At 35.4% G+C, this 23,098-nt stretch overlaps 1 protein-coding gene across 2 annotated transcripts; it reads left to right on the forward strand.

Moving 5' to 3' along the window:
- The first annotated feature begins 2,197 nt into the window (after positions 1 to 2,197).
- On the forward strand, positions 2,198 to 22,763 carry LOC123872940. Of its 2 annotated transcripts, none has more exons than XM_045917545.1 (2): positions 2,198 to 2,430; positions 19,618 to 22,763. In XM_045917545.1, exon 2 carries the CDS (start codon positions 19,619 to 19,621, stop codon positions 20,111 to 20,113), a length of 495 nt encoding a protein of 164 aa, XP_045773501.1. In that variant the 5' UTR covers positions 2,198 to 2,430; position 19,618; the 3' UTR covers positions 20,114 to 22,763. The 2 variants fall into 2 exon arrangements, with proteins under 2 accessions (XP_045773501.1, XP_045773500.1); XM_045917544.1 differs by lacking the exon at positions 2,198 to 2,430 and adding an exon at positions 18,946 to 19,191.
- The last annotated feature ends 335 nt before the right edge of the window (positions 22,764 to 23,098 follow it).

Raw genomic sequence — 23,098 nt, forward strand, 5'->3', positions numbered from 1 at the left:
TCTCTTATAGTTTACTTATGTCAATTAATTATTAAATATAAAAAAAATCAGCTAAAAATTAAAAAAAATTGGAGAATTTACATGAGGTAAGTAATGTTTTTATGTACCTTGATTACCTGATACCTGAAAATTGGCCGTCTAAGCAAGCTAGCAGGTCTGTAGGCATGCGTTCTTAGTACATACTAACACTACTCAATCGTCCACATTTCGTTCGTCAGAAAATACGTGACGGCTGGTGGCCCTGGGATCTTTCACTATTGTAACAGAGGTTCATAATATTATGTCAATTGGCAAATGTCAAGCTGTCAAGATGGACGTTGCTTAGATACATAATTATTTATTTGAAAATAATGTTTTGGAAAACTCCGATACTTTGGATCGTAGGCGCGGAGTTTCTAATTTATAAAATATTATAATCACAGTTAAACGAGAAAACATCAATTCAATTATAATATCCAACAGTCAACCAAAGGCCACGAACAATCAACCCAAACCCAAACCATAGTCAAACTATTTTTAGGGTTCAGTAGGTATCTGTAGAAAAAAAAAAGATGTAGTCGCGTAGGTGTGCATGGCACCATCAAATATCGTAGGAGGCGATGACCCTCCGCGCGGCTGAGGTTCCCGCATCGTAGTCGCTTTGTCGCGCAGGTTTGGATGATGCATTAGGCGCACCTTCTTTATATTTTATCTGCTTGAACTCAGCTTATTTACTTTGACAAAATACGTTTAAAATTCATCATCATCAGGATCAACCCATCGCCGGCTCACTACTGAGCACAAGTCTCCTCTCAGAATGAGAAGCTACCACACTGGCCAAGCACGTATTGGCAGACCTCACGCACCTTTGAGGGAGCATTATGGCCAACTCTTAAGCATGCAGGTTTCCTGACGATATTTTCCTTCACCACTTCGTTGTCTGTCTGTGTGTCATCTTTCAAGAGAATCAAAACTTATAAATTGGGTACTTCCCGTTTACGTAGAATCATGAAAGGCAGGTAGCAATATCTTATAGCCCAAGCACTCTACTCCTGTGGCCCAAGTAAACAGAAAAATCCGACAACTGAATTGTCATTACATAAAAAAAAACTTGTACGGAACTCTTCATGTGTGAGGCAGACTCGCACTTGACCGGTTTTTGAAAGTTATGTCAAATAAAAATTTGACATGCAATAACAAACAAAATGACATACAAGCCACTTTATTCCTTATTTCATCGGGTGAAAGTCGATTTCAATTTAATCGTATATCTTAAAAAAAGCGAACTATTATACGACTACGTAAAATGGGTACATTTTTAAAGCAACGACATGTTAGAAAGAGATATTTCGTTTTGGTCATGTTAAACTATGTGAGTCATTCAGATAATTCTTGATTTAGTGATGTTCGGTCAAAAATATTTCATGGAACGTATAATTAACATAACATTGATGTTACTTTTGAAGAGATATTAGCTGCCTTATTGGATTTATATTATTATAGAAATTGGGTTTTAGAATGGCACAAATAAACGGTAATTTATGAATAAAAGTTTAAAAAGCGTGAAATAAAAATTAAATTAAAAATTTAAAAAACCCCCGACACATAAACCTCTAAAAAGTAAAAAAATAATAGGTAAGTATGTATGGGCCCTTTAAGAATAGTATAAATAGTAAAGTTTTTATCCAAGCGTTCGTTGCGTCGGGGGACCGCTAAAGACTATTCTTTCTACAACAGATGACTTTCATAGTTTATGATAGGTAGCGGTCCCCTGGCGCAACGAGCGCTTGGATAAAAACTTTACTATTTATACTATTCTTAAAGGGCCCATACATACTTACCTATTATTTTTTTACTTTTTAGAGGTTTATGTGTCGGGGGTTTTTTAAATTTTTAATTTAATTTTTATAACTCTATGTGTTAACAGTCATGTCAAAAGTACGGTTCACTTTTAAAATAAGGACTATAAACACATATAAAGTTAAAATGGCAAGTGAGTTCTCGTTTTGTACGCAATATAATTGGTTTAAAAAATATTTAAGCCTAAGCGCTCAGTGACATTTGACGCTTGAGGAATAGCAATTTTTTTTAATTCTTTTTGATTTTTTGAGTATGTGTGGCATTGTGCTATGATCATTCTATCACTTTGACCTCGGTGGCAAGTGGCAGCCCTATTGGAAAGCCAACATCGCGCACTGTTCCGCCAGTTTGGCGCGAGAAGCCCGTCATTGTACTCGTGTGGACTGTCCCTCGGTTCAGTTATGTAGTGTGCTTCTGTTTGGACAAGTGTGAACTCGATTGTTTCTTGTGTTATATCCAGTTGAGGATGGCATTATGTTTGAATTAGGCGCCTTAAATACTTGAGTGGACTTTACAACTTTTTGGACTTGGTGCAACATCACTTTTTTTTGTATCGGATCTGATTGGACCGTTTTCTTTGTAATCAAAAAGGTAACTGTCACTTATTTATTTTTTAATGTTACTTCATTTAAGCTTGTTTTAACACTATTTCTTAACGTTTTTTGTAAAGCTAAAGCTATTAATGTTTGTTTTACTTATTATAGATGCCAATCGTTTACGTAAAATTTTGTTTAGATGTAAAAAACATATTAATTTGTGTTTTGTACATTAATAAAAAAAATGATAAAATTTTTGCAATTTTTTTGTAGATATTTTTTATATATAAATTAAATGATAAAAACTTTTTGTGGGGTGCAAAAAGCTTGAGAATTTTCTTTGATTAAAAAAAGTTGATGAAAATTCTTGAAACTCGAAAGATCCTGAATATTTCAGTCTCACTTTCTGAATGTTACCGAACCGCCTACTCTTGACCTAAGCCCTTTAGATATTAATAACAGTTTTAATAAATTATTAGCGCGAATGGAATTGCTTTAGTTACGTGTATCTGATTATAAAATTATAATTATTATGTAATGTTTTACCTAATATCACTATGCCCCTTTGCAACAAATTGTAATCGGTAAAATTCCAAAACCTCAAAATATCGTAACAATAACTTTTTAAAGTTGACAGTTTTAAAGTTTCGCTCTTCTTCTTTTTGATTTCAGATTTTTTTGCAATTTTTGCAATGAAGTTTTTTTAGTGCTTTCGCTACTTAAAAAAAAATTAAAACATAGGTCGACATCTTAATTATTCTATACTTATCTATCTAAATGTATTGATGAAGAATCTTTTTTGAGGTCCTAAAATTATGGAACTTAAGGTCATTGACAACTTGTTAAATATTTTTTTAATACCGCCACGTCTGTCAATTTCTACCTGACCGTACTTCGCTCGGGCTCTAACAAAGTGGTGCTCTCTTTCACTCATGGGCGTAGAAGCGTGCGGTTAAAATCCCTATTCTGAGATCGGAATAGTGACTTTATGCGTCAACGTTAAGGTTAGGATGAATGATCATAAAAAAATGTTCATTCTGTGCCTTACATACCAGTCTCTTTATGACGAAACTTATGATCTTTGCATTGCGATGACCGTGTTTGTTATTAAATTATTACTGGCTTAGTTTATGGCGATTGAATTTTAGTCAGTATGACGAGTGTCAGTCAATCGGAAGTTCAAATTCAAATTCAATTCAAATTCAAAATGTTTTTATTCAATTAGACTTTTACAAGTTCTTTCGAATCGTCAAAAGCATCTACCACTGGTTCGGAATGCCTTTCCTACCGAGAAGAACCAGCAAGAAACTCGGAAGGATTGGATTTGAAGTGGATTGAAGGATTGGAACAAGAAAGAAGGATTGGATTAAAGGCAGATTAAAGGATAATGAAATGGATAAATAGGGAAGTTACTGTGCTGCAACTGTGCATTCTAACAGGGGTTTGTACAAGTGTTTAAAACATGTTTTTTATTTATTTAAAAAATCAGCTTTTTTATACAAAATATTTTTCTTTAAAACAGGTTTAAAACATGTATAGTTTTAAAGTTAAGACCTATTTTACCAAAAATATTTTGTTTAAAAACCTGTTTTTTTCCAACCCTGCGTTTCAATAATAATAATTTATCGCAATCGACCTACTGGTTTGTAGTATGGGTAGGTAAACTGTGATATGTCATTAAATCTAACAGCAATTAGTTAATCATAAGCACCACTTAATGTTATTAAGTAATTTGTTAATGCACTATTTTATACATAACAAAATGTTTTAATATATAGGTAGGTACTACATCCTGCTTAGTAGGTATCTAATTAAAAATATTCAAGAGTTACGCCGGCATATGACAAAGAAAATTGTAAAGCTTAGTCTCTCAAAAGGTAACTTTATTCTATTTAAATACATACTTGTACAGACAGCACAAAAAGATAAATTAAGTATGTACTTTTTTCATAATTAATTGATTAATTATTTCCTTAAAAGTATAACTTTTTAACTGATAACGATCCAAGATAGATACCTATTACTTAATAGGTCTTTAATCTTTTTATAATATAAACAGTTTTTTTTTCTTTGTACTTAAGAGGGGTCTCTCCGTTACTCGCTCCATACAAACGTAGTTCCAATTTCCTATTTCCTTAATCGTATACAAGGAAACTGTTTTTCCCTTTCCTACAAGTAAATTTTCCGCGAAAATTGCTTTACAATTACCCCCCAGGTCAGGTGCAAGGGGCAGGAAAATTATTTTTGTTTTTCCCACTCTTAAAAAGGAGATGGACGAAATAATTGGGTCCGACTAAACACTAAATACCTACAGAAAATAATATACAAAGTTCTAAAATATACAAAGCTATAAAAATAATATACATAGTTCAGTCGAGGATATTGGAATTTTATCATAAACTTAACTATTTTTAGTAAACATGATAATATATTAAGTATATTATCTCTTTTACTCCTGTGGTAATGGTTGGAAAATAACTTTAACAATGTAATAATACTACCGTAAGAATTACGTCATACATATTATTATAGAAATAGCGGTATTATGATGGATAGACGGTGTAAATCCCCGTCTAGTGCCAATTTGAACAACAAATATATAAAATTAACTGGTCAAGCAGAAGTCAGAACTCAGAACTCATAACGCGCATAAAGTTTGGTTTTCTAGTCATGCTAGTTGTCTTGCCTTTGACGATCATTACTCCGTAAACAGTGTTTTTTTTTCAAAATCTGTTTAAGAAACCTCATGATGATTTTAAAATGCCTATTCAACGAGGTATCACTTGAGGTTGTAAATCAAAATTCATTTTCGACTCGCTGCTATGTTCGTACTTCATAAATCGCTATTGCCCAGTAACAAGGACGTTTGTTAAATAAAACGAACTTGAATCATTGAGCCCATTTTACAGAAAAGTCCTACTCTAGAAGTATAACAACTCACTGCCCATGAACATATTGAAGACTTAGAACAATTGCACCCATAGCATCATATTATGCATTTAAATTGAGAAGACTATACTTTGATAATATAAGAATTACATATAGGTAAAAATAAAAATAAGCAGAACATTAGAGATATCCCGAATTTAAGTATGTGTTTTGATATTATATTCAAGCAAGGCGGTGTTTTTCTTAGTAGAAGGGCATATTATAATACCTACAACAATTTAATATTTTTCATACAGTTCCCGCATATTCGTTATCAAAAGAGCACCAGATAGCGGAGTTCAGTGGTAGTTAATAGAATATCACGGCCTTGTATCGCGGCCGATAGGCGTGGTCAATTACACACCGATCTAGGAATATCATTATGAACATCCAACCACAGAATTACGAATAGAAGTGGTAAAGCGCGCAGATTTATAACTTTTATGATAGTGTTATACCTACCAACCTATTTGAGTACTGAACAAAAATACCTACATATTATCTACTTATCTAAAATTTCGGCACTGCGTAGTAAGTGATCCTGATCCGTGGACAAGTGGTCGGAGGTGCATTATACGAAAGTTCCAGGATATTTTTATCCTGGAACTTTAGACCTAGACTGACTGAAATTTCAACTAAGGATGTAAAGGCAATTAGTAGGTAATAACAGAGAATTTTGGATATGGGTTTGTGTAGTTAAACCTTTTGAACTATCAGTTAAATAAACCAGTGGTAGATAGATGCATTTGACGATTCAAAGTTTAATTGAATAGACAATATTTTATTATTTTTCATTTTAAATAGTTAAGTGTAAGACACTTAAGTGTTTTTATTCGTAGTCACTTAAGTATACCTACCTATTTTGTGTTCCTAGATTTTTCTTAATTTCTTTTGATACTTACTTATACCAATAAAATCATACATTAAAGAAAACTAACTTCATACTTAATCTATTTATTATATTTTTACGCTCGACTACGATTCACGATCTTACCTGGCTGATGTAAGTGAAAGTGATGTTAAAAACGAACACTCCACACAGGCAAGAAGGCACTGACTGCCTTATTTAATATAGTTTCTATTAATTAGAAAAGCAAGCAGTTTTCCGTTACCTATTTTAAATCATTATTAAAAAGAATAACCTAAAAGTAAGTAGTGAAATTAATAAAAAACTTTTCATTCTATTCCTGCTGATCTTACAGATTAGGAGGTTTCCACAATCGTTCATCAATTTAGGTTAGTTACCTTCAAGCGAAAAATTTCATTTCAGAAAAGCATAACTATTGCAAAGGAATATAATTTTACAACATATTCATATAAGGTTAATTATTTACACTTACTAGCTATGAGTACATAAAGTCCATTTTCCGATAACAATTTAAATACTACACGCAGTCAATAATTCCCGAGAGCGTCGACGGCACACCATTGGCTGTGATATAAAGGCATTGGACCATGTCCATTGTCTACTGCGGCCTATAAACTTTATGCGCGTTTGAACATAGCGAGCAATGTACATTGGGGATTATAGAGCGATTCGCTTAGATGGTGTGAGAAATTGTTTGCTAATAGTGGTTAAAGTACTTTGTTGGTTTGAGTTTGATTCAATATGATAAACGTTGAATTGTTTCCTTGAAATTGTTATAAAAAGCGGGTTAAATAGAAGTTAAAAATAGGTGCTTGTAGATATTATACCTTAATCATAACTATGTTTAAAAGTTAGTGGTACATATTAATTTATTAACCTAATTGAAAATATAACTTTTTTTTTTGCTGGCAGTACTCTCAAGTGCCAAATACGATGCGATTATCTTCTTCTTTGAAACGGATAGTACACTTTGCTATGACTTTGTACATATAAGTATACATTATACATAATAACTAGTACGTCTAGTTCTAGTCACTAGTGGAATCGCCTCACTTCGCAGGGAGGGGTTACGCGTTGCCTAGAATCGATATACCTACCAACCAGTGTATATTAGGTATCTCACTATTAGATACCTAATGCAAAAGCAAAAATTGTATTAAAAAAATGGTGAATACTGAACTCCACTAAGTAGTTTAGATGTTATACTAATTAACGTGTATATTTGATAAATACGGATTGCAGCTTTGATTAATTAGGTATATTATTATTTACCAAACATAAAGTAAAAGAGTAGGTAATAAGTGCCAGCCAATTAGAAATAATTACAATTATAACATTATAGCTTTGGCTTCAAACTGCAGGCTCCATATGGTTAAGCAAACTCCAGGCTGACTATGCTTGTATTTCTACCAGAGCACCAAATTCAGAAAACAGTTTATTAAAAGCAGTTCAGGCCTTACACCAAAAATTGACAGCTCAGTGTAACGATAGCAATCTCTCATTGGCTAACACCTCTCCCTATTGATTTAAATACATTACAGCAAGAAAGCCATAAAGTCAGCCAATTACAAAAATTTCGGACACAGACTGGTCCTCTTGTCCAGCAGCGGTCAGGTTAAGGTCGTTTAGCGGGACCTCAACGCTATTTCCTAGTGACTTCTCTGCTCTTATTTTAGTCCGAAGCTTATGATAGTTAACTCAGATAGTTAAGCTTAGTGTAACATAAAGTAAGACGTACAAACCCACATAGTTCCCTAAATTAATTTTTAAACAGGCCGTTTACGGTTTAAAACAAATTAATCTGTATTCTAATGTGAGACAAAAGCTCATGACAACTTTACGTTATATTTAAAAGAACAAGTGAAAGTAACTATTATAAATATAAAGTAGTGTAAGTGAAAGTATCTACCTACTTAAGTAGTTCCATAAATGAAATGTTTTTTTAATTTAAATACCTATTAAGTAATATTTAAGTTGAAATATCCGAAAATACTCTCAAACAAATTAATCTGTACTCTATAAAGACAAAAGCTCATAGCAATTTTTCTTATTTGAAAGAACGAGTCAGAGTATTTATTTAAGTAGTTCCATAAATGAAATATTTTCTCTATCAATTAAGAATATGCTTTTAAGTTAATAATAATTAATGAAATTCTTAATTTATCTTTTTGTGCTGTCTGTACAAGTAGAAATAAAATAAAGCTGCCTATTGAGAGCCCGAGCTTTGCAATTTTCTTTGTCATGTGCCTACCAAACCTTTGAATATTTTTAATTACCTACTATGTAGGACGCCTATTTATCAAATGTTTCGTTATAAAATAATGCTTTAACTAATAAATAACATTGAGGTATTATTATGATTAACTAATTTTATTGAACTTTAATAGTTATAATAATAAGTGACAATTTTATAAAATAAACTTAAATCTAAATTAAAACTAAAAGAAAAATGACAAACTAAAATAAATTAAATTAAATCTTAAACCTCATCGAGACCACCGCAGCGAGGCATTGTACCCAAGATGCTGGCAGCATTAAGATGCCCACGCACTTGAACTGCACTGCAGCGGAACTGCGCGTCGCGTCAGCGCCCCGCACGATATTCTCTCCAGCCGCGCCGCGCGGCTGTAACGTACGCGCGTCGCGGTTGAAGAGAATATCGTTCGGGGCGCTGACGCGACGCTCGGTTCCGCTGCAGTGCAGTTCAAGTGCGTGAGCACCTTTACTTTTTTGGATGGCCAAACTAATTCTTTGCACAAATGAGCTACCAGCTCTCGGGTCCCTGGTTGACTCGATAACTCTTTTCAAAATTTTATTGAAGCTAGATTTATAGTGACATCATCATTATGTAAGGTTACTTTTAAAAATTGATTTGAATTGTCAACAATAATATAAAATTATTAATTTATCTAATGCAGGTAGTTTGATAAAATCGATATTTCGCTCATTCGATGTCATACAATCTGTTGCTAGGAGGCCAACAAGATTGAACTTGCATAAATACGGGTGTTTCGAAGGTTTTAGTTCAGTCTCCTTCTGAGATTCGGAGCGATGTCGCATATTTTCGGTATTTGGATTGTGAACTGAATAATTAGATGTTGTGATAGCAATCACGCTCTAATTAAATTATTTATTTTGGCATTAATTTGTTTAGATTAAAACTCTCGGATAACCTCTACACATTGAACCTGGTGTTTTTTGTGTTGGTTTTGAGAGACATTCCAATTATTCGATAAAAATATTTAAATAATACCTGCTTTTCTGAGTGACGCCAATAATTCAGAAGCGGGACGTGTCTCACGTTGTCTTAATTTCGCTTTGGTATCTTTTTGTAAACAACCCACATTTGATTAAAAATTTTATTGAGATTGATTTGGTGATTAAAATTTTTAGTTTTTTTTTTAAGAATTTAGTCTTTTGTGAAGTGGAAAGTAACTTGCAGTAAATAATTCAGATTTCGTGTACATCGAATGAGAGAATGGTCGTTTGGATTTATTTTTGATTGGATATCAAAACTGAGAGTTCGGCAGTTCAAGGATAGGTTTTAATGATTTGACGGAGGGCAGGATAGCCCATGATTTGGATTTGACTTAGGGCAGGGAAGCCCGCGACTGACATGACAAGATTGATTAGAAACACGAGGACGTGTTAAATTCAGGACGGCCGAACTGTAAGGTTACTTTTAAAAATTGATTTGAATTGTCAACAATAATATAAAATTATTAATTTATCTAATGCAGGTAGTTTGATAAAATCGATATTTCGCTCATTCGATGTCATACAATCTGTTGCTAGGAGGCCAACAAGATTGAACTTGCATAAATACGGGTGTTTCGAAGGTTTTAGTTCAGTCTCCTTCTGAGATTCGGAGCGATGTCGCATATTTTCGGTATTTGGATTGTGAACTGAATAATTAGATGTTGTGATAGCAATCACGCTCTAATTAAATTATTTATTTTGGCATTAATTTGTTTAGATTAAAACTCTCGGATAACCTCTACACATTGAACCTGGTGTTTTTTGTGTTGGTTTTGAGAGACATTCCAATTATTCGATAAAAATATTTAAATAATACCTGCTTTTCTGAGTGACGCCAATAATTATCATCATTCTAACTTTTTGGATTTAGGTGCGTTTCAAATATTAAATATCACTAGCTTTAACGGGGAAGGAAAACATCGTGAGGGAACCTGCACGCCTGAGCGTTCTCCATAATTTTCTCAAAGGTGTGTGAAGTTTACTACTCCACACTTGGCCAGTGCTTGAACAGTCCTTCTGAGAAGAGACCTGTTCTGATGATGATAAAATTAATCAATTCTGATTGGCTGAAACTCTCACTTTGTCAAAAAAAATCGGTGAAGTGCGAGTCCAATGCGCATACGGATACGGAACCCTAAAATGCACAAAAAATGCCAGAAAATAATTGTGGTGACAGTTAACAGACAGACAAAAATTAACTTCGTGTTAGCCTAATATTTAATTACTAGCTGACGCCCGCGAATTCGTCCGCGTCGATTTAGGTTTTTCGAAATCCCGTGGGAACTCTTTGGTTTTCCGGGATAAAAAGTAGCCTATGTGCTAATCCAGGATATTATCTATCTCTATTCTATATTTCAGCCAAATCCGTTCAGTGGTTTTTGCCTGAAGGAGTAACAAACATACACACACACACACACATACAAACTTTCGCCTTTATAATATTAGTGTGATGTGATAGCACCTTTATTTTGAGACCCCTTATGTCTAAGATACTCATATAGTAAATAGCTATAAAGTTACACCCTGTAGCCTGTCTATCTTTAAACAGTTTAATGGCTTCCTTTTTACTTTTTGGTAGAATACCTCTGAGAGTCTCGGTTAGGGTTGCGACTTGACAAGGAGTCAAGTAGACGCAATGAAAAAGTTTAATTTAATAGATAGAGTAATATTTTTACTGAAGTAATTCTTCAGTAATCTTTTCGTTTCAAAAAACGTTAATTATATGCAATTGTATAAAAGTCACATAAAAAGAAATATTTTGACATTATATTATTAGTTACTTAGTACTTCAAAAATGATAATATCTTGAAAAACATAGAATGTAAGTATGAAATACAGAGATTTATTGTCATAAACATTTGATCTAATTGAACGTACTTTTTTTATAAAATCGATAATTTAAAATGGTAGCAAACTTGAAACTTACCAGCGGACGTGGATTTTACGAATTTCGGAAGACCTTCTATTTAATAATTTCAATGAAATAATTTATTTATTTTTGATATAGGCATCATCCCAATTGACATGCGATTTTATACTAAAGTTCAAGACTTACCACCTATGTGGGTGGTTAGTGGTTACTACCTTTGACATTTTCAGTCGCTTGCCATAGTTAATGGCGTATTACTTTTTGCAACCTTTTATTAGATTCATGATGTACCTACCTACTAGTTGTTTACAAATTAGGACGAGTTTTGTAAGAAGGCAAAAAAGTTTCTTTGTATCGTTGACTTACGTTGTTTTTAGGGTTCCGTACCTCAAAAGGAAAAAATAACCCTTAAAGGATCACTTCGTTGTGTGTGTCCGTATGTCGTGTCTGTCAAGAAAAAACCTTAAGAGGGCTCTCTTTGTCACTCGTTTCATACAATCGTAGTTCCAATTTCATTTGAAATGCAAATCTGATTAATCTGATTAATCTCATATTACTGCTGTCAGTTAATTGGCTGAACATACAGTCATCTGAATGAGCGGCTCCTTAGACCGGTGAGTCCGCAAACCGGCTTCCTATGTAGAGACGGTCATCCAAATGAATGAAATGAATATTAAAATATTCGGTTTCAAAGTTACGCGGTCTTAAAAATTTACATACAAATCTTTGAGCCCTGTAATTTTAAAACTACATATTTTTAGAAAAATCTAAAACACCACAGACACAGATATTAGTTTCTAGAATATGTCTGCAAAATTTCATGGACTTTGGTTGCTTAATATTCATATGAAATTGGAACTACGATTGTATGAAACGAGTGATGGAGAGAGCCCTGTTAAAGGTACTTCCCGTTGACCTAGAATCATGAAAGGCAGGTAGATAGGTCTTACAGCACGTGTTACGGAAAGTATCCGGAAACCACGACTTTGTGGTTACATTACAAAAAAAATTAAAATGTGTTCTGAACAAGTAAGTCTTGTAGTAAGTCTTTTCAATTTTCAAAGTAAGATAACTGTACCAAGTGGGGTATCATATGAAAGGGCTTTAACTGTAAATTCTAAAACATGTTTTATTTATTTTTATGCATAGGTAATAGTTTTTGATTTATCGTCCAAAATTACCCGAGTACGGAACCCTCGATGCGCGATTCGCACTTAACCGACTGTAACATTTAGTCGCGCCGCGGCCATCACTGTCGACGCGCGATACCGTTCCACGCCCACATACAGCGACGCGACTAGATCAGACAGCCTCACAGGTGATTTGAGACCTCTTTCAACAAAATGCCACTTAACTATGACAATTATATCATAGTTATAAGTATTAAGGTGAACGCACACTTATCCGAGCCGAAAGCGTCGAACGAAACGAATTTTAGAATTCTGATTATGAAATCTCATGAAACCTCGCATACTTTTCCGCGTCGAATCGGCCGAATCGAAAGTGTGCGAGGTTTCATGAGATTTCCAGAATTCTAAAATTCGTTTTGTTCGACTCGATAAGTGTGCGTTCACCTTAACGAACGGATATATAAATAATATATGTATAGCGTATAGAAATAGCCATCACTACCCGTATTATAAATGTGAAAGTGTGCTTGTTTGTTTGTTAGCTTGTCTTTTATTGCAAGGAAGCAACGGATCGATGTGGTTTTTTGCATCGTTATACTCGTATAATAGTCACATAGTGAGTGACATAATATCTAACTTTCTATCTCAGGAAACCAAAGAGTCCCCACGGGATTTTAAAAAAACGAAAATCCACGTGGAAGATGCAAACGAAAACGAATCCAGTCCACATAGATGCATTTCATTTGAAAATGTTTAATTTTACACAATTTTCACATAGTGGTACAAAATATGGGTAGTTGTAGGCAATTTTCCTGTACTCTAACCATGCATTTCAATAGTTAATAACGATTTCCATAATTGAATATTAATTACTAGATGATGGCCGCTATTTTATCCGCGTGGCTTTAGGTTTTAAAACTCCCTTTGATTTACTGGGATAAAAAGTCGTCAATGTGTATCCATGCAAAAAATTACGTCGATTAGTTGCTCTGTCGCGGTGTAACATGATTGAAGCACATACATGTTTTCGCATTTATAATAATGTTAACTAGTAGTGATTGATAGTTATTTAAGTGGGCACCTACAATAATGAAATGGCACCGATCTGTTCTTTTTCTAAACTAAATTTAGAGTATCTGCATCATTTTCTTTTTAATATTGCTAAAAAAGAACGGAACATGAATTTTACATTTAAAAACTCTCAATTTTAGTGCAGCTACTTTAAATAATAGCCTCGCTGATTTGACCGCTCTAAATTAAATTTAAAACTGTCAAACTGTGTCTCTCCTTTTCATATTACACTAGTATGAAGAGAATGCGAATACTCTAAAATTAAGTTGTGCTCAGAACCAGTACCATTGTTATATTTTTATTTCTCAAAAGATATTGAATTCGGAAGCTGTAATTGTCAAAATGAAAACGTGTATTTACGCCCATACGAAATTTCCATTCGACGAAATTCGGACACAAGGGTCGCTCGGTCGTTGTACCGACGAAAACCAGTACCCTCAGTATGAGATTTTACTTCTCCCCAATTTTGATAGTATTCGAGAGTCGAAACAAAATAACGACAAAGTAAAATAGAACCTAAACTTCCTTGACTTAAAGTCAACAATTCAGTACCATAGATTTTAATTTCGCAACGTTTCTGCTTGGAGCGCTGGTTGTAAATATACGTACAAACTTGAGCATTTTTACTTTAACGCTAGAGTGTTTCGAATCTAAAATACTATCAACGTTGGTGAGGAGTAAAATCTACTGGGGGTACAGAACGAACTGAGCCCTATTCGAATACTCTCCGCACTATATTAATATGTTATAATACCTGGTAGAGCTGCCACCGTTACTTACCTGTTTCAAGCTGCTGCGGTGCTGGCAGCGTGGTGGACTATGGCCTAGTGGTTAAGGCATCGGGCGCGATTCCCTGAAGATGCAGGTTCGAATCCTGCCGGTCCCCGCAATTTTTGATATGTATTAAAAATTATTTAGAAATTTCCTTGAGTGTAGGTAAAACACTATCATAAACAAGTGCAAATTAAAAATTCATAACACCCCCGACAAGTGAAGGTTACAGTAACTAGAAAAGAGCTAATAACTTTCAATTGGCTGAACCGATTTTCTTGGATTATAGCTAAGAACACTCTCGATCAAGCCACCTTTCAAACAAAAAAAACTAAATTAAAATCGGTTCATTACTTTAGGAGCTACGATGCCACAGACAGATACACACGTCAAACTTATAACACCCCTCTTTTTGGGTCGGGGGTTAAAAAATATTTAGGTACAAATATTTTCGATTTTAATTTACCACAGACTTATGTAATAACTAAACTAGTCAATTCAACATAATATAACAAACTTTAAAAGTGTGGTATGTTTTACAAGACCGGTTTAGTGAAATCAGAGAGCACGCGCGATATTCTACTCACCTACCAGTTTAGATAAAACTAAGTGATGTATGTTTCTGTTAAATGCATTATTTCTCTGTTGTTTTAACATTAGTAACTACAGTTGTTTGTATGAAAATGTCCACTCTATAATAGGTACTTATTATGATGTTAATAGCCAGGCAAAGTAGCGGGCTGCATTTATATGCTATTACTTGCAAGTACCATTAATATCTGGGCAACTTCTTAGCAATTTGCATTACAGGACTAAATAGTTTTCTAAATAACATGTTACACAATCTTTATCATCATCTCCACCCATCGTCGGTCAACTGAGTACGGGTCCCTCACAACGAGAAGAGTTTAGGCCGTAGTCCAACCCTGGCCAAGTGCAAACTGCTACAATTCACACACCTTTCTGTCCATTTTTTCTTTTTTGTCCTTTTTGTTACAATTTTTGGTAAGAAAAAGAAAGATTTTTAGCATTTTTGATAATAAATAAAATACAAAAACAAAAAGACCTCGTCAAGTAAAATGCAAGACCTTCTTAAAATGTTATAGGTCTGGCGAACTTTTGTGGATTTATAAAACTAACATCCACAAACAAAGTACATATTGCACGCGTCGCGAATCATTTTAACAGTAAAAATACCAGATCATTGCGAAACTACGAACAATAGGTAACTCGTAATGAGAAAAGTTATTGATGAAATACAATATACACGTTACATACCTATGTCCATACCTACATTTATATATTCGATCTAGTTAGTTCTCTACTTGTTTCAATCTTTGTGTTGAAATTTTTAACCCCCGACCCAAAAAGAGGGGTGTTATAAGTTAGACGTGTGTATCTGTGTATCTGTCCGTGGCATCGTAGCTCCTAAAATAATGAACTGATTTTAATTTAGTTTTTTTTTTGTTTGAAAGGTGGCTTGATCGAGAGTGTTCTTAGCTATAATCCAAGAAAATCGGTTCAGCCGTTCGAAAGTTATCAGCTCTTTTCTAGTTATTACTGTTACCTTTACTTGTCGGGGATGTAATAAATTTTTAATTTACACTTGTATATATAATAATAAATAATCATTGTTAATCGTGGTATAAATGGTTATAAATCAATATAAAAAATAAGGCTATAATTTAGAGCATCTAAAAGAAATGTTTAAGTACAATATTGATAATTACAATTCATACCACGCTCTTCGTAGGACGAAAACGTGTAGAAATAAATCTCAAGAGATGTTCAAGATAGTTTTAATCTTCTAGTCTTCACGAAGATAAAAAAAACAACATTTAATTACCTCAATATAAATCTCGGTTATTTAATAAAACTAAAGACTGTAAACTAAGAATAGATAATCAACTAAATGCTTACTATTTTACTCATAATTTTTTCCACCATCCCAAGCGTCATATCAAGACTCACTTTCAGAACTACAAAATTTAGTTAAATAATTACCGAATCAAAACTGTTAAAAGTATGCTTACTTATTACTTACTAGGTAAGTGAGACGTAGGTAATATTATCGTAACAGAGACCAATCCTTAGGAATCTAAAGGCTGGCTCATTTTTCCGCGCAAAATATCAGCCAAACTTCAACGTATGCAGCCAGTATTGTTGGCACCATTAAACGCGGGCATAATTTGTACGGCACCTGTATTATAGCTATAAGTTTTATTATTACTACTTTGTTATTACTTTCAATGAAAAAAAAAATGTAGCGGGTCGTTTGGTAATCAAGACTCACTTTCAGAATTATAAAATGTTAGTCAATTAGTCAACTACCGAAATCAAACCATCCAAAGCGCACTAATAACGACTCGTGTGGGTGTAAAAAAAATAGCTCGGTGCCATTTGGTTTCATGCTAGCGCTCGTGTGAGACAGAGAAAAGAAAGTGCAGGTAGTGGGTAACCTCGAGGCGAATGGAGCAAGATTTATTAGATCGTAACTTAGGGGTCGGCACTCGGCAGCAAGCTGCTGTCGCGTTTTCGTCTCAGAATCAAAAAAACCGGCCAATTGCGAGTCAGACTCGCGCACTGAGGGTTCCGTACTCGGGTAATTTTTCTGACATTTTTCACGATAAGTCAAAAACTATTATGCATAAAAATAAATAGAAATCTGTTTTTGAATGTACAGATAAAGCCCTTTCATATGATACCCCACTTGGTATAGCTATCTTACTTTGAAAATTGAAACACATTTTTAATTATTTTTTTAGTTATGTAAACATAAATTCACGGTTTTCAGATTTATTCCTTTACTTGTGCTAGAGTAGGTAACCTACCTGCCAAATTTCATGATTCTAGGTCAACGGGAAGTACCCTATAGGTTTTCTTGACAGACACGACGGTCGGACGGGCGGACCGACAGACAGACAACAAAGTAATCCTATAAGGGTTCCGTTTTTCCCTTTAAGGTACGGAACCCTAAAAACAAAAAAGTAAAAACATTTCAGAATAATATGCTCGAGACACATTTTATTTAAGCTTTTTGTGATACGCTTCTGTTAAATGGATTACTTATTTATTGTCTCATCGTGGTACTTTAATAAGTATCTAATTATGTAGTATGTTAATAATTTGAACGTTTAATATTTTGTACTCTACTACTTTTAATGTTGAATTCATCAAATAAATCGATTAAATAATTTCATTTAGTTTGCTCTTCATCTAATATAATTTCCGTTACTTACGTACTTTTAATGTCACTGGAATAATTTTATTTAGTGTACGATTAGTTAACATTTCACAATTCTAATTTCTTTCGTTGATTAAGAACCTTCTGTTTGGTGTTCTCTTCAGCCTTATCAAAATTTTTGATTTTTTAAATTGGTGAAAATTTGTACCACAGGTACTAACTACTAAGTATGGGACCCGTCCAGATTTTCTGGATACCTTTACAATACCATCACCTTTTTAATAAGTTCCGACAATTTTGTTATGTTACCGCACTTATTATGCGGTATATATATTATTATTATGTTAGAGCAGCGCGACGACGAATATTACGTAAGAGTTGTACTTTGTTTAGTTACTAGGTCATAACGTGAACGAGTGCCTGAGAACTTTGTCAAACCTCAAGTGGTCACAGTATGAAGATTGTCGTCCTGAAGAGCGCTTTTGATATTTGTACCCAAGTGTTCTTCAGCGGCTACAGCGGAATTGATTTGTAGCAAAAATGCGAGGGTAGAGTTATTCACTGTACACTATCCTTAGTATCTCATATCTCCCTTCTTGAATCTATCAAGGTGGCAGAAATATAACATAACAAATTACAAAAAAAATCCTTACAGACTCCGTACAGAAAATTTTTAGAGCAGTTTTTGGAATTTGCTTTCATATAGAAAAAAGTTGTTCTCGATTATGTTTCTAATTCTCAGCGAATTTACTTAAGGTATACTTATTTTTCTTCTGTCTTTGTCTCTATACTTTCCGAGTTACGGGTTACTTACCAAAATCGCTTCTAAAGCCTTTTGTCAATGATTCGATTTTTCCTATTACTCGTCGGATGGCTGACCTCATATTGTCTCGGGTTTTCCTTTTGCGATTCGGCATGATGTGTTAATGAAACTAAATTGACGCAACAAACTGTGTTTCAAATATTGTCCGCTTCGTTTCATTGATGTAAAATATAATGCGTATTAGAAACAATGGAGCTTGAATTATTATTCTCGTAAGAAGTAGATCTTTATCATCATACTCGTAGTTAACTAATAGACATATTATTATACTAAGTAATAATGTTTCCTAAAAGTCCTACACTTGCGTCAGACGAGAATTTCATTGTCGTTTTCCTTGTGAGTTTTAAAATGCACAAGTGAATTTGCTTCTAATAAGTCTAGATCCGGTTTATTTAATGTACTTGGTTTAACCAGTAGCTGATTGTTCGAGGTGGTAATTTGGTTGTTTTCAGGGGCTGAAGAATCGAGTGCTCCTGAGGATCTAAACAGATTTCACTGATTAGCTTGTCGCTGGAAGCTTTTGTGTCGTAAACAAATAGATCGAGTCTTGACAGTCAATAGCGTCTAAGTGACGGTTTATAGCGTACGTCACCCGCTTCCTCTGCGCGCGTACGTAGCAGTGCCCGGTGACGCAATTGGCTTTTTCAATGTCTTATCTACAGTGCGGCATACTGTCATTCGCCGAGTGGTCGTCGGGCTGCGCGCGCGCCTCTCGCGCAGTTTCATTTTGCTTCACTTGTTTGTGTTGCCTTTATACTTGCTCACCGTCGAGGACGAGTGACGAATTGCGCTCTTTCTGTGCTTGTGTTTGGAACTTTTTGTGATATTTGACGAGTTGCTAATCACCAATTACCGGATTGTTAGCGATGTACATGTCTGGATTTTTTATTTTCTCTCCTGAACTATCGGCGAGGTAGGTGTTAATTAAAAATATTTATAGGTCATCATATTATTAAGTATATTTAAAGCTCGTGTAATTTAGTTTCTCGCTCGTTTCGATGATTGCGGTCGTACCGATGTCGGATTATACCTATCGAGTGTTATTCTTATTGGCCCGTTTAGGCATCGAGGCATTGTTCTTTGACCTAGTACTTGCGTCGGCTGAGTTTATTATTAAATGGTATGCGTTCCGCGATACGTTTTAATAAACATTTATGGATAGGACAACTTTTACATTTTTGGCACCTTGATTTCAAGTTCGGCTAATGACATTTAGAAGAGAATTGTCGTCTGTACATTTACACATGAACTGGAACATCTCTTCAAACAGCCCCGATAACCATATCTACAAGTGCTAATGTGGCGAGTGTGTATTAACATATTTATTTCATTGTTACAGAATGACTCCGCAAGAGGAGCGAGAAAATTCTCGCGGAGCCGAGATCGCGGACACGTTTGAGGACGACATGTTCGGGCCGCCTCGCACCGAGCCCGCCGCCAGGCCCAAGCTCTCCATGATCTCCGCCCGCCTCCGCGCCAACGAGGAGCGCAAGCGCGTCATCGAAATCTGCTCACAGAAATTGGAGAACATCGAAGATCCCGCCAGAGACCTGCGCAGATCCGTGTGCATAAACAACACGTACTGCCGCCTCAGCGAGGAAGCGCGCAGGGAGAAGGAGGCCAGAAGACGAAGGGCGCGGGAAGAGTGCGACGACTCGTGGATAGGGAAGAAGGCGCGTCGCGCGGTCGAGGACGAGTGCTTGGCGTTGCTGGACGCGATACCGGAGCTGGGGGACGCCAACCTGGGCTGCGCGCAGCTCGCGCGGCAGATGCAGGATGGCTCCCGACAGGACGCGCTGCTGCCCGCCGGCCTGCTCACCGTGCTGGACTCATGACCGCGCCGCCCGGCGCACGTACACTCCTCGCTGTGATGCCAGCGCACCGAGTGAAGACTCGCGCGAGCCGAAGCGCTCGAGTCGCTGACCGAGATATCGGCCGCGTTAGGAACAAATTCACCCGAATGAGCCGACGCGCTCCGGATCGCGGTCGAGCGCGCCTCGCAACCTGACCGCTGGACATCTCATTGATAGAATTCTTGTCACCCCGGAACGGACGGACGACGACGTTAGCCAATTCTTTGTTATTAAGAGGAGTACTTACTTTGTTAGCGTGTTTTTATAATTTAGTGAAAGTTGCTCAGGTACCGGCGGGTGCGGTCCGATTGTGTTCGACGATCGCTTCTCGTGTCCGAGGACCCGCAGTGTTCTGTCAGATGTGACGACGTGTCGCAGTGTAGGTCGGGAGTAGAGTGAGGACGTTCATCGGTTGACGTTGGGAGATATGTAGATTGTAAGCCATAATTATTAATGCATTATTGTACTATAAATAATTAAATGAATCGTGATTAAGGTATAGTGCAAAACAACTGGGAACGGTAGCATTTACGAAGCGAAGATAACATCGGATCGGAGTAGCTTTCTTTGTTTGATTTTTTAATGTTCGGTGGACTGAGAAAACGCGTACGTGAGCGCTACGACGAAAAGATAACGTGTAATGTAGAACAACAGTATTTCGCATCCGATAAAATTTGAAAGTAAAAGCCAAATGCGCTTCGCTGCGAAGCGTGAGCGGGAAGGCAGCTAAGCATATTAAGAAATACTTGGAGTACAGTGGGCAATCGAATGTTACGTATTATCGTCGTATAATATGCTCGTAACAAAAGAAAAAACCTTATAAGTGATGACGTGTAGCCGTCGTCGGCGCTCCACTCAGCTGCAGATGAGCGTATGTGACCTTACTCGTGTATTAGATAGGCAAGGCCAAGCGTTGGCCCAACTACCCGAACATTTGTTCAAAAGTGCATTTCAATAAGTCTGATTTTCTCATCGACTGTTAAATTGGTTTATGTTTTAGTTTTGTATATACTTTTGTTTTAACGTTACCTTATCTCACAATTTACGCCGTGTTACCATTTTGGTTTATAATTGGTTGGTGTGAAGTATGCGAATCATTATGTAGGTGGCTACTTATCGTTATTTAGCGAATACATTTATATGTGTGTTGTGTCATTGTTAATTTATTTTAGAATGATTTTAGTTGGAAGTGTAATGGAATGGTAAAGCAGGTTGTGCAATTGCGAGTGTTTCGTATGCGTTGTGCAATGGAATAAAGTTGAGAAGTTATTTTATTGAAATCTTAATTGTCGCAAAATATATCGGTTGTAGCCCGTTTCGCCCCTCTGAATAGTAAATAGGTACCTGTAGGAGGGCGAGGGGATGCGGCAGTGGGGGTGAAGTGGAGGGGCGAGAGGGCATCAGAGGGAGTAGGGCGCTCCGTTCCCAGCACCTCCTGTGATATTAGCCTAGCCTATATGTCGTATTGTATTTTGTGCTAGTTTCCCCAACCGACTTTTTTTGGACTTAAGACGCTATGTATAAAGAAAACGCTTGTATAAAATTGATTCCTTTTATATGTATTGGCCATTTTATACGGATTAACCGGTTTTTCGAGTCGTATACCCGACGTTAGTGCGTTTAGATGTTTTTGTCACTGTATTATAAAGAAATGTAGGTTTCCTTTTTTTGTATGGCGTTTGTATGTTGATAAGAATTGTGTATTATACAATTAAGTGCTTATACCACTTCGCCGCTGGATGACTTCCGGCCTTTGATGCAACTAATACGGTTGAACGGGACTTATTATGCAAAAATAAGTATTCAGAAAGATGATTTCCATAAGTTATGTCGATGTCCCTTTCTATTAACGGTAACGATCAGGTGAAAGAAAGGGACGGATAGGGCACAGCCGTTGCCTTCCAGTCCTTTCTGAATACGCGTCCTAAATCATGTTGACTAGTTGTTAAACCAGAGACTACCAAATGTATTTTTAAAAGAATATAATTGTGAAGCGCACATAAGATTAAGAAGTATTTTTTTGTTATTTCAACATTTAGGAAAAGTTTGTAAAAAAGAAATGCAGATAAAAATGTAATTGTTGTTTTGTAGGTTAATTATCGCCTCTTTTACCTCGCTAAATTTTTTTAACTGTTAGATTTTAGAGTGTCAAATGTTTTACTTAAAAAAGATAACATTCCAGAATCAACTTTGACGATTACTTTATACTTATACCTTAGCGTAATTTTGCCATTGGGATTTATTATGCTATCAACTAGGGATAAGGTTCAAAATTGTGAGAAATTATAGGTATGCGGTAGCTATCACGAACTTCAACGGTAAAATGAGGAACTGATATAATCTAAAAGCACTTTGTTATTTTCTAGGAAAATAGTGAAATTACTTAACAATATTATGATTTGTAAAACTTAAGTGTTGAGTAGCAAAGTTTTACAAAAATTACGTCAATGAATTTTAACAATTTTACTATGATCTTAAATTATGGTCACAATATACTTTTTAATTTTTTATGTTTAGTACAAGGTTTCTATTATGTTAACGCCCCTAAATAAATAAGATGTTTTGTAAAAAGATAATGCGTTTATATTTTTTATGAAAGATATAATTGTACAATAAAAAGTCATACTCATTATTCCTACTGTTTTTAGTTTTTAATCCTTAATTATACATCGATGTTAATTACCCGTCAAAAGTATCAACGAAAGGTGACATCTAGATAGCATTTATCAAGCTAAGCTTTTATTTACATCTTCATATTAAATCATTAAAAGCTAAAGTCCAACCATAGTCTAACTAAATCTGGTGAATATGGCCTACCACTTCTAAAGTGTTCCAGTTACCACCAAATGATAAAATAACGAGGATGATAAACGATTATAATATGACCTACCCGTAGTGACCTACATAGAAAGTCTCTATGCCGAATTTCTACTCCGTAGGCGTAGAGTTAGGGAGCAATAAGGGATT

The sequence above is a fragment of the Maniola jurtina genome, chromosome 16, assembly GCF_905333055.1.
Source record: "Maniola jurtina chromosome 16, ilManJurt1.1, whole genome shotgun sequence".
Taxonomy (NCBI): Eukaryota; Metazoa; Arthropoda; class Insecta; order Lepidoptera; family Nymphalidae; genus Maniola; species Maniola jurtina.